The sequence below is a fragment of the Pteropus vampyrus genome, unplaced genomic scaffold, assembly GCF_000151845.1.
Source record: "Pteropus vampyrus isolate Shadow unplaced genomic scaffold, Pvam_2.0 Scaffold15, whole genome shotgun sequence".
NCBI classification, from domain to species: Eukaryota; Metazoa; Chordata; class Mammalia; order Chiroptera; family Pteropodidae; genus Pteropus; species Pteropus vampyrus.
The window spans coordinates 7,880,660-7,894,004 of record NW_011888796.1 but is presented as its reverse complement, the minus strand read 5'-3'; the positions used below and the strand labels follow the sequence as shown (position 1 = coordinate 7,894,004).

At 39.3% G+C, this 13,345-nt stretch overlaps 1 protein-coding gene across 1 annotated transcript in view; it reads left to right on the top strand.

Annotated features, from left to right (window-relative positions):
- Nucleotides 1-13,345, top strand: part of DAAM1 (dishevelled associated activator of morphogenesis 1) — a 156,106-nt gene that overhangs the window by 116,967 nt on the left and 25,794 nt on the right. Inside the window, exon 15 of the mRNA XM_023526780.1 lies at nt 6,941-7,047. Coding sequence (XP_023382548.1) covers nt 6,941-7,047 — 107 coding nt within the window. The remainder of the gene's footprint in view (nt 1-6,940; nt 7,048-13,345) is intronic.

The window sequence follows — 13,345 nt, the reverse complement described above, 5'->3', positions numbered from 1 at the left end:
AGTGGGGCTGGTAAAGCTGAGCAAGTGCACAGACGGCAGCGATACGAATAGGACCAGAGAAGCTTCTGAAAGTGAGCAAAGCTTTCGTAATAGCCAAAACATGCCATTTGGTGCTTGCTGACGTGGCCAAGCAGTCAGTGTCACATCGTGAGCCCTGGTCACATCTATATGGTACCTCTCGCTCCTCAAGGGGCATCTTAGTAGAGCCACTTAAGGGTGGACCAGAAGAGGTCACAGCAGTGTGGCCAGGTTCAGAGTTTCAGAAGAACAAGAAAAGGTGGAGTGGGGTCCCAAACAGTCAATCAGAGACCTGGAAAGGGAAAAATTGAGTCCCAGACTGTGAGAAGGAAGATCATTAAGGATGACTGTGGGAAAGGAATAAAGAGAGCAGAGCACGTTTTAGAAGCACATGGATGTGGGGCATCTGCACAGGGACTTTGCTTGGGCTCTTTTGACAGGCCTTTAACTCCGGCATGAATCATGCCCAGGGTGGGGCATCCTCAGACAAGCAGCAGACTTCCTATTCTGCTTGGCCTGGTTCCTAAGAAAGAGTCTCAGAACAGAATTGCCAAGCACTGAAGAAGACGATGGACTGAGGCTGGGGGAGAAATGAAAGATGAAGGGTTTTATTGTCAAAATGGCCTTTGAAACATCTGAAATTGAAAAGAAAAAGTAGTATTCGTTTAGCCAGAAGATTTTCACTTAGAGGGAAAGCTTCTCTGCAGGGCATTTTATTCCATTTTAGAAAAGCACAAAAGTGCAAATGGTCGCCTGCCATGGCAGAATGACCCTAAAACAGGAGCCCTCAGCTGAAGCCACCACCTATAAGTGTGAAGGTAAACTTCCGCAATGTTGTACATACCATTAAAGGAACATGAAGAACAAGACGGAAAGACATTGCCCATAGGAAGCTAGACACTTTATTGTTTAAAGAACAAAGAAAGGGTGTGTTTAGAGCCCTCACACAACAGGTGCTCAGACCAGATTCATTCCTGATTTGCTGCAATGGGCTCCTCTCTCTCTCTGCTGTCCCTGGATGGTATCCTCTGGGTTTTTACATGAAGTCTTAGGACATTTTAGCAAATTTCCTGGTAAATTCAAATAATCTTCTGACCTTGCTACATGTCTCATTGATCTCCTACCTCAGTTTCAGCCACTAATACTAGTCCATTTGGGTTGCCGAAGATGAAGTAAATTAAAGAAAGAGAAAACAGCAGTTATTCCAAATGATGCTCTTCATGTCTGAGCATGTGGGTAGCATTTATTATTGAAGGCAGGTGGTTGAAAGACCCAAGTTTACAAGACTCATAATTAACTGGCTTTCAGCAGAAGGTGCAAAAAAGGATGCTGCCAAAATGCTCTGGGACAAATATGTGGACAGTTTTCAAAAGCTCTGGGAGACAGGGTTGCAGAAAGCCTGGCAATTGGGTAATTGTCTCCTAGCAACCAACCACTATTTAAGTAATCAGTAGTCATTCCAGTCAGGATAGACCAGAATATTTCAGTTGTACTTAACACTAAGTCAACTGGTAAGTGGGATCATTTGTGACATTTTCAATAGCACTTCCTGGAGAAAAATTTCAACACACCTGCTCAGCTTGATTCAAGTATGTTTCTTCCCCTCTTGGTGCAAGAATTTGAGATGACAACTTTTAAACTATAAATATATTTCCCAATTGAAGGAAATTTGAGCCATTTAATTGAATTTACTGAATGCTGAGAGACAGAAAACTGAAAGATACAGACGTTCTAGTAGGAATATGTGGGATAGAACAAAGGAAATGGAGTGCCTGTCATTGAATGTCTCCTAGTTTCATAACTGATGACAAGGTCAAAAACGTGCATTTTCATTTAATTTTGGCAATGTACTGTATAATTATCATCACACTTAAACTGCTCACTTTTCCACTCCCAAATGAATACTAGGAACCTATTTTTTCTATAGTATCTCCCCTTCTTCCCTCCAGAGTTATAAAACCATGGTCAAACTCTCTGGACTTCAGCCAGTTGTTTGGCCAAGTAAATTTCTGAGAGGCAAAGGCACACATGCATGCCATTATCTGTGTGCATGCAACAGGAACACTGCACAGAGTAAATTTTTAAATCTCAAATATCAGATTAGTAAAGCTTAGGTGAAGTCATGGATTAATGACACGTAGAAGAGATTTTATGTAAATATATGTACACACACAAGGTAAGCTCAGTTGATTTGAGAAATGTTGTATGATTAAAAACAAGTATTTATACTGTCAGCTTTGTATATGAAGTACTTCAAATGATGCAAATGTATTAAACTGTTGCACAGGCCTACAGTGCAACTTATAAAAGTAGAGATGAGGAAAATGTGTAAATTACCATAAGGTAGACTAAAAGATGATAATCAAAATTGGTAATCAGTTTCGGTACTGATTACAATATACACAGTTCCCAGTCTCATCAACCCTAAAATTTAGTTCTCAAGGAGCTCTTATACTTTTTTTTTTAATTTAATCCTCATACCAGTTCTATGAAGTATTTTTCCTATTTCACAGATAATAAAAAAATGTCTTACTGTGTATTCAGTGCCCGAACAGGTGGCATATTCAGGTGTACAAGGGATATCATTCTCAGGCTCACTTTGTTCTTATGCCATGGTTTTATTCATTTTGAAGGTCAGGCTTTGTAAAGGATTTTCTTTAACTCCAGCTTTAAGAACAAGACCATTCTTATTCAGGTTTGTTTTTTTTTCAATGTGGAAATCAAAGGTATACAGAGCCGATTATGTACGCTTATGTGCCACATGAAATGGAATTTAATAACGTGCAATCATTCCCTTGTTCACATTCCAAAAGTTCACTTGAAAGTCAATTTCTTGAATCTCAAAACCTCTTTTTAGCATTAAAACTATATTATACATGATTTCCAGACCAGCCACAAAAGACTAACTTTATTACTGAATGTAGTTCATTGCATAGTAATACTGTTTCAGGTACAATTAAACAATATTTTCTTGGTTTTATGGGAAATCTTTATCTTGAGATTTATAAATTCATTCTCCCTATCCAGGCAGTTGGTCAGAGGGAAATGAACTTGACATTTACCTAAAGAGTGTCATATCTATATAGTAATAAATTAACAGCTCACGATCTCCATTCCTCCTCCCCACTCTTTGCCTGAGGACACTCCTTCTTTACAGGTCCTATGATCAGCACAGAGAATGTCATTTCAAAGCCTCTCTGCTCTGATTTAGGAAACAGGATAACTGCTATCACAGACTCCACGATCTGATCTCTCCTGCTAATATGTAATACACAAGCCATTCTTGGGGTCTCTTTTGGAACATTTAGTGGTATCTTCTAATTTTTATAAACAATCAGGGAATTTCTCTTTTTAATTCCTTTAGATTTTTCTTTATTCTGTGTATCTAGTTTCCACATTGAAAACTTACATGATTTAGAGTATTTATTTCAGTAATCTTGGTCCTTAGCTTGGTCCTTTGGCACATGAAAGCCAAAGCGGAAATTGTAAATGATGGTTTTTCTTAGGACTAAGGTATAAGATAGAGGTTCTATAATTGGACTCCATGGTGAGAGTTAATCGAACACAGGGTTTTATATAAATATTAGTGTAAGCATTTTTCTGGAGAGGGATCCCCAGCTTTTATCAGATTTACAAAAGGATCTCAACCTCAAAAAGATTAAATGCCATTTATGTAAAGGTTATATTATCTATGAAGTGTTGAGTCATTATTTTATTGTGGAACACTATCTATAGGAATCTACCAGCACCAGTTCCTGAAAGCGCAAGTCCTAATTTCCTATTTATATTCCAAGCCCAAAGCCCTAAATGAAAAATCATCTGGAAAAATCAGACATCCTGTTAGGTGGAGCCAAATATAGAATGTTTCGCCGAAGTTGATTAGTAAAGAATTTAGGTTTCAAAAAGAACATTAACTTACTTGAAATAGTCCTGGAAGCATTATTATATTTATCATGCCCTGTCTAATAAACTTTGTGATTTTACTTTAAAATGTTATGATTACCAGACTCTTAAAGAAGAGGAATGGAAAACTAACAACCAAATTCTCCTATTACATCCTTCATCCTCACCTCTGGAAAGATAAAATGCATCACTTAGCTATTAACTGTTACACTTATTGCTGCCACTAGTTACAAATGGAAGTTCTTCATCTCAGGGGTAAGCATGACAATAGGAGCAAAAAAGACTTGATCATCAGCTTGAAAGATGATTGTGTTGTATGGTAGCTTCCATGTATTGAGCTCATAACCATATGTCCGGTACTGGACAAAATGCTTTGCATGCATTATCACATTTAATCATCACAATAATAATCCAGTTGTCCAACCCATTTTATAGATAGACTGAGTGCCGAGCCACACACTTGGTTATTGATAGTCGTCGGCTTGTATAGCCCACTACAGTAGAGGTCAGAAATCTCCATTTCCTGATGATGCGAACTTATGGAAAATGAGATGCCAGAGAACTTCATAGAAATTTCTTTTTTGAAGGCCAGACAGTGAGAGCCAGATCTAAATTCAACCAGCAACTTGTCTCTTTAAGAGAGAAAAGTAAGGTAGGACCTCATGGAGTTCACTTCATCATAGTTTTTTTCTGCCCTTGAAAGGAGAAACTGCTTTTACTGAGAAAGAGTCTTGTGGAGTTTCCGAGTAGAAAATTTGACAATTACAAGGACAAAAGAGAACTGTGACATCAGAGGCGAAGAAAGGTTTCTTATGGTTATCAACGCCATACGGTTTTTAAACGCCATTCTAGAAAAACAGTTCTGCCTTGTGTGGGTGGAGCCAGGGGAGGATGCATTTTGTTTCCCACCAGAAGGATGATATGAAACAGCTCATCTGTGTAAAGTTGGCTTTGGCAGTGCTGCTAGGACCAAGGAGGCCTTTAGGAATTTGCTGAGCAAATGATGGTGTGCAAGCCCTTTGCCAGAAAGCTGGGGTGTGTTTTGCACACCGGAGCTGTATTCATTCCATTATGGCAAAAGTATACAAAGAAAGCTGTAGCTTTCTTATAATGTATCAATTACTTCTTCCTCTTTTCCTCTTTTACTCCAAGTCTTTTCTATAGACTATTTCAAGAAGAGAGAGGCTTTTGACTTTTATATGCTTGAAACAGCCCCGAGGAATCTGGGACAGGGCCGCCAATGGCTGCACACCACGTGAATCTCCTGTTGTCTCTTTAATTCCACCTTCTGGTTTTTCCTGATATCTACCTGTTGCACCAACGGGCATTGTTTGGACTCTGGAGGAGTACTCAGTGTGAATATTACTGACCTATGTTGTCGAACTAGTCTTTTGTCTTTTCATAATCCTTCCTTACGACCCAAGAAGACAGGGGAATATGCATATTACTAGAAATACATGACAATGAGAGTAACCTCCTCAAGTTCACGGAATTGATTGATATTTTTCTGCTTCAAGTGAAAATTGTCATGTTGAACAAATGGAGCACAGTGTCCTTCAAAGAAGACTTGTTCCTTTCCCAACTGAGTCTTTCTGTGGTGTTTTAAGTCCTCTTCCATATTTGATTTGCCAGCAGTGAAAATTAGGTACAGCACATGCTGTCTTCTGTCTCGACCCTGGATGCTCGGTACCACGCTGCTACCTGTATTTTCAGCCGGGCTCTCTCATCTCCATTAACTCTCATGGCCACTCCTACAGGCATAAATCATCTCTTACCCTGTGTCTCTAATTTCCTTGACTTTCCCTCATTTGCTGTGATTTCTGAACTGCACGTATTTGATTTGCCTTTTCCATGCCTCTACCGTGGCTGTAGGATTTCTTTGTGAACAGTAACTCCAAGCAGGTAAGTGAGCTACTACCTACACCTTGCTTAGTGTAAACTCCTTGGCTCACTCTAAACTCGAAATGTCTTAGTTGTCCTGTTTTTGTTTGTTCGTTTGTTGTTGTTGTTCTTGTTTTAGATAGTGTAATGTAATGCTTAGGTAATTCCACAATGGGTTTCAACCCTTAACTGAATATTTAGAGATATGCCTGAAATCTCAGCTCCAGACGGTTGAAGTTTGATCACGTGGTACTTCTTATGATAAACTCCATATTATTTTTGTTTCCTAAACTCTTACACAGTTCCAGAGCTCTTTGGTGTCCTTATGTTTTAAAGCTGTGATCCATTTTTTAAATTGATTCTGACTTCTACTGAAATCAAACTTGCTATTTATCAAGTTAGTCTGTTTTCACCTGATGCCCATTTTACTCATACAGTCTTATATCTGTAATTGTTTTATGCCTTTCCCACCATAAATTATGACTGGCTATCATTGCTTACAGCTTTCTGTACAGCAGCAAAGTATGCTAGTCGTGTTTCATTGTTAACTTAAGTAATTGAACTAATACCTTGAACTATTTCCTCCAAGTTGTCCATCAGGCTCCCGGGTAATAAAAGGTACCGTCTGGACTTGGGAGCTTCCTGTTGCACATGAAGACATTTGGGAGTCTTTATTGTTCTGCTTTTTGAGTGCTCAGGATGCAAATGGTTCTGGGTTAAATGTGCCCTGCAAATGACTGGACCAGCAATGACAGGCCTCAGCTGAGCTTGATTCATAGTGACAGTTCTTCTGTCTGCTGTCCATAGGGATTTGGGGGACAAAAGGAGGGCACCACTCACTAATAATTTATGCACGCTTAGCATCTTCAACTTAGAAGCACTTTGTTCTTCCAAATAATGCGTTTTCAAATGTGGGTGGTCAGCTTTTCTTATTATTTCCCTTTGTCAACTAGATTTTAGTCTTTGTTTCAATTCCACCTCTTCCCGACACTCCCCCCAACAACCATCACAGCAGTGTGTGTGTGTGTGTGTGTGTGTGTGTGTGTGTGTGTAAACAGAAAAGAAAAGGAAAAGTATGTGTCCAAAGTTGGAATGTTTCCCGCTTGACTGTGATGGATTTCTTTCATACTCTCTATAGAAAGAAGCAGATGCCATTGATGACACACTGAGTTCCAAACTTAAAGTCAAAGAGCTTTCGGTGATTGACGGTCGGAGAGCTCAGAATTGCAACATCCTTCTCTCAAGGTATTGTTGACGCTAAATAAACATTTCTGGTAGGACCAACTTCTCTAGCATATGGTTTCAAACCACATGTTTGTTTTTGTTCTTTTAACTGGACTCTACTGAGGTACAATTTTTTGGACTCTCTTAGAGCTTAATTTCTACAGACTCCTAAATTTAGAAAGCAGAATACCCCCAAATCAATGTTTGTGTGTGTTTCTCCATCTTCCCCACCCCCCACCCCCAACCCAAGTGCCTGTAAAATGGACTTTACTCTTACTTACAGGTTTTGGCTTCAGAAATATTTTTGCTGTTGAGTAGCACTGTCAGAACCAACAATGAATCCTCTCTTTTTTAATTTTGCCTTCTAAGGTCACCTTTTTATACTTCCAGCTTATATGATTTCATGTGTTTTCTGAACCTTTTTATGACTAAAAGGATATGTAAATCTCAAACCTCAGTGAAATGCTAATTAATCCATTTCAGCACTGTTCAGAAATCTTTCTCATAATTAGTGAACCTTGGAACTTGAAAGGAAGAAAGGAAATTGTGGGAACCTGGAATCTGATGGTAGCTTCAGGCAGTCTGTCAGGTCATCTCAGGCATTTTAAGTAGCTTTTTTGGATCTAGTTTCTTCGTGTCTTCAAAAGGGACTTTAACATTGGGCAAAGATGTTTGATGCTTGTGAGGTGAATGAAGATGTAAAGAATCCTGAACTTTGAGGCTCTAAGCATTAAGTCACATTGGTTACGTTCTGGAAGAATGTGGTATGTGCATTGAGGCTGGTGTAAGGTGACTTCTCTTTCAAGGAGAGTAGAGAGGGAAAGTAGTAGTTCTTAGTTTTTAGATAGTCTTAGAGTGAGTTTCTTTTAACACAAAGAACTGCTGCTTGGTTTTCAGCCTGGGAGCTTGATTGTTAGCCAGATACATTACTTTAGGGAGTAAGTGTTTCTTTTGGTGAAAAAAATTGAGGTTTAGTGAGATCCCTGCATTTTAATACTAGTAAAGTAACATGAACCATCCTGTTAGCATTTCATTTCTGCCTCTGGAAGAATGGAAGCTATGTAAATGGCTGGTTCCTGTATTTATCTCCCCCGTTGCTCCCTGAACACATGCTCAGGAAGACGCCGTTGAAAGTAGTTTAAAGGTATACTTATTTTTCTTCTATAGTGTATACAATCTGTTTTGTTACCATTTCTTTTCACAAATAACATTTTTAATAGTGAAATTAAATGAAAATTTGGAGAAAGTTTTTTTTTCAATCCCAGAATTTCTCCCTATATTTTGTGCTTTTGCACTCTAGAAGAACACTTTAAACTTGACAAAAGGTGCTCTCACTCTGAATTTCTATAGAATTTAAATGCTCATAGGAGTAAAAACCATGACCCAATTCCTCATGGACAGATTATTCTCAGTACTAGGTGCCAAATAAGGAAGTACATCAGTTACATCTGTAGATAAGGGGACATCTCTTTCTGGCAAATTCCCTATCCCTTAATTGAAGGAATCAGTTCATATTCATGGTATGTGAGTCCCTTGTTACCTCAGAAGTGTCAGAGCCTAAAGTGGCTTAGAACTTGAATGTGTCTAAACTCTCTAGAAGACAGTTTTAAGGATTTGCCTACTGTCTGTTAGATTATCTATTAAAATCCACTTTAATGAATAAGTGTTGTTACAAAGTGCATAGTTTAAAAGGGTATGTGCATAGCAAAGTAATTCCGAGTCTCAGTTGACCTCTGGTCATTGGGCACTAACTGATCATGTTCTAAAAGGTTCTCTCCCACAGAGGATTCGTTAGCACATGCTTTTCTGCTCAGTGATCAATAGTTCTCTCTCATTAAAGAAAGCACAGGGCTTGTTACATGTACTGCGGTAAAAGTAAAAGAAATTAAGGAGGTTTAATTTAAATTTGTTTTTTATGTAGTTTTTTAACCAGTCAGAAGTTTATCTTGCTTTCATTTTCCCATTTTTCTTGGTAATACATTATTACCCACTAAAGGAGCTAGGGCCTTAAAGGAGGGAAGAGATCTTTGAGAGCGTGTTTGATACTTTTTTCTTAAAGAGTTCCACTTTGGAGCATTTATTTGCCTGGCAGTATGCTGGGTGCCACAGGATATACCCAGACTTAAGATAGCACTGCTGCCTTTGGAAGCTCATGGCTGATTGGAGAAGAAAGATGGCACAGGTGAGATGACTTGTGAACAATAATTCAGGGCTTAGACTGGTCTCACTGGAAGGAGATGGGAGCTCAGCCAAGTGAGAGTGACACCTCAGAGTTGACCAGGAAAGTGGACCTCAAAGGGCGATAACAGTTCCGCAGGCAAGGGAGACAGAGGCAGTTTCAAGGAAATGTGTGGCAGGAGGAAAGTCACCGGAGTGGTATAAGCATAACTAATAAAGAGAGCCTTATAATTGCAGCTATCAGTTATCACTTGGATTGAATGAGACCAGGAAAGAGAGCCTGTGATCCATGCCTGGTACCTTTGGAAGGGCATGAGTCAGCCCAGAATCGAGCCATACTCTTCTCATCTATAAAATGGAGATAACGAAAGCGGTAGCCTTGCAGTAGGTTTGTGAGGATTACACCTGGCAGAATGCCTGCTTATGTGCCCATGAGATCAGAAATTGGTGCAGTTTGTTCAGGAGAGCACTGTGTGTTTCTAAGGTTCCAAGTTTATTCTCTCAAGGGTTTATCACAGGTTTGAAGGAGTCAAGAACTGGAAGCAAAGGCAACCATGAGGTAGGAGGCTTTTTCTGTTGTCCAGGTGAGACCTGATGAAGGACAGAGTTGAGAGAGACAAAGAAACCCTCAATAGGACTGATTTTGAGTGTGGAGATCAAAATAGAAACATTTCCAAGTTGATGTCAAGATTTCTTACCTTTCCACACTTACTATCTTCTTCTTTTCTGCTTTTTTTCATTCCTAAAGGGTGGCAACCCTCTCTGTTTCTTATCTTGCTGACCAGGAACTTAATTCCCAGCAAATTCCACGACAGGGAAACTTGTGGCATGTTACATGGGAGGCATTTGATAAGCACATAAGTCTGCCATGTTTGGTTACTTAAAAGCTCTTTCTTACCCATATACTGCAAAAGTTTGTGGACTCTTTGGTCAGAGGCACCTGCCATGGCCTCACCTGGAGCTTAGCAGACAACTAGAAAGAAAGCCCTTCTCGTCTCAGGGGACAAGCAGGGGAGGAGGTGCAGGCCCTTTTTGTGTGCTCATAGCATGAGTGGCCAGGTTCTCTTGCAGCTTCCAGAAAGAGAGTGGCTGAAGGTGAACCAGAAGCTACAGGCTTCCAGGGACCCTGCCTTTCATGACTTGAGCAGAGTGGCAGAGGCCCTAGGCAGATTGAACAACATCTCTACTGCATGTCTAAAGATGACATGTGGCCATTTAAAATTCACTCTGCTTCATTCCCTAAAACACAAACCTCTCCTTTAAAAAGAAAAAAAAAAAGGACAAAAAGAAACTTGGAAGTGGGTTAATATTACAAAATGAACCCACCTAAAGTATACTTTTATGAAGTGTTCTGCTATTCTTTTTTTTCCAGATGCTCACTTAACATGGCAGCCAGGGTACAGTAAACCACAAAAAGCTACTTTAAAGTAGGATTTGGCTTAAATCCACTGAAGCAGAGCTAAGACCGATCTAGCCATCCATCCCTAACTTATTGTAATTACTCCAATTCTCTTGGCAAATTTTTGAAATACTTTTATAGAGCAAGGTAGAGTTAAATACTGTTTTTAAATGGCCAGTTTGTTTCCTGCCTTGTAAAGAAAGTTGAAGTGGACGTCTCAAAAGGTGCCACCCTCCAGTACACCAGACACTGCCAAGCTTTAAAAGCAATTAAAAGGTTAGAACTGGTAGGGTCATTAAGTTACAGAGATTAGCAGCTCATTCTGTGGATGACAGATGATACTAAGAACTCAGCAACCTATGGAACCATCCATCCCGCTGGGCAGCGTACCAGTCTCCTCTTTCCCCAAAGGTAGTTTCATTGTCTGCTCTAACAGGCCACGTGCAAGGCAGTATGTTGACAGGTAGATTTTCTTAAGTACTGTCCATTAAAGTCTCAAGTCTCTTTGTGAGTCACATTAAGAGAAACCAAAATTGTTATGAATTAGAGCTAGTGTTTAGTCCAGACAGCCTCTGGGAGGCTTTGAGGAGCATGAATATATACAGTTTCAAAGCAAGAAGTTCTGCACTCCATATGGGGAGCTAATGAAATGCAAATCTGATACTCAAAGTATTGTTCTCGCTCTGATTTTCAACTCCTTTTCTTTTAAATGCAAAACAGAAGGACTCAGCAGAACTACAGTATAAAGTAGTTTCTTCAACTCAGTGTGAAAAGGACACAGACCTAATTTATTTTTTTCTTATAAGTGGAGCTTTTCTCATGATGACTATAGATTTTTCCACAGTCAGTTGGTTTTCATTAGTGACAGTTTCAACCTTCCCTAATGTTCCTCTTCGTTTGCCTTCCATGGCTGTGCTGTGGTGTTTGCCTTTAATTGACTCGAGAGCCTTCAGTGTCCTAGAATCTAGGGCCCAGGGCCTGGACAGTGGAGACCTTGATGCTAGAATACAGTTTCCCCGTCATACGTTTTACTCATGCCAGCTTGGCTAAATCGTTCCATTTATGTTTGAGCTTTTCCATCTGATGTTTGGTGAACATATTCCTGAGACAGTGATTGTTGCCAAAATGACTACAACAATCTGGAGAAGTCTGCCCACGTCCAAGGTTACTGTCCACAGTACAGGAGTGATGATGGCACTGCATCTCAGACAGAGCGATAAAATGGGCCTTATTTTAGAACGTGGACAGTTGGGCCTATTGCCTAGATGCTCTATGTGGCTATGAAAACATCAAACAAAAGAGAATGATATTAATGATATTAATACAATAGGATTCCCAAATTTGTTCCTTTCCTGTCCTACTTATTAGCACACAAAACAATATGCAATGTAAATGGCAGGATGGATGGTTTTAACAAGGTCATGTCAAAATCCAGAGAAAAGGACAAGCCAGAGGTGTCCAGAGTAGGCTGTGTCTTGTCCAGCTCCACTTCCGGCATTCTTTGCTCCTTCTGTGACCTTCGTGCCCGCCCCTGCCCTCATCCAGCCCTTGCGTATCTGTGAGAGCACAGGCAACCCAGTGTGCTGTACATGCCAGTGTGTCTTGAGTGTTTCAGCTTATCATTTGATTGTCCTAAACATTGTAAACATCTTTAAAATAAACACCACATCTTCTAAGTCTTTTTTAATATTCCCAGGCCTAATAGGTGTTGTATGCAGAGAGGGAACTGGTGAAATAATAGGTGTGAGAGTGCTTTGAGAAGTGTTCATAATAACCCTAGTAAGTGCTCTTTAATGATCAAATAACCGCATGTGAATATTAAGGTTACATGAATACTACTGCTTTTTTTCTGGTGTAGAAAAGTCTGCCTTGTAGAGTAATCATACAGTTTATTGAGCCCTTTCTATGACCAGGCACTATGCCAAACACTTTATATGCATTATTTCACTTTACACACACACACACACATACACAATTCTTTTTTTTTTTTAATTTATTATTATCCCTATTTCATAGATGAGGAAACTGAGGCTTAAGAGAAACTTTTTCCGAGGTCACACTGACCAGAAGTGTCAGAGCCAGGACTAGGGCCCAGCCTGTCTGATGCCAAAGCTCCTTCTCTCAAACATTACGTGTGAGAGCTGTATGTCTTGCTCTATATTTGTGTGTTTATGTCTATCTCCAGTCCTAAATGTGATTCTTCTTGAAGATCACAGACTAGAAGAACAGATCAAATAATGTTAATATGCCATGTAAGTGTAGCTTGTAAGGAAGTAAGATTTTTAAAGTCTGGGTCTAATGCTTACAGATAGAACAAAAGAATGACTCTATTGTTACAGTTAATAATCTAATTAAATCTTTTTTGCCCTGATTAAGACTATTTGTTGTATCTACTAAAAATACATTTTTACAGGTATGTTTTAATTTCATTCCTGACATGATCAAGACAAAAATCCTTAGTTAAATTAGTAAATCATATAAATTTATGGTAGACAGGAAACAGATTTGTGTTTTTCTTAAATCCTTCCCTATGAGATATTAATTATATAAGCAATATTTAGATAATTTGGGATTAGCACTCAAGAATCTTGGGTTTGTGTTAGATACTGCCACTTTCTACATGTTTGACCTTGAGCAAATCACTTAGCCATTCCGAGCCTCAGTTTCTTCCTCTATTAAAAAAAAAAAAATGACCATCACAGTTATTTTGAAGTTCAGATAAAATAACATATGTGAGAACTC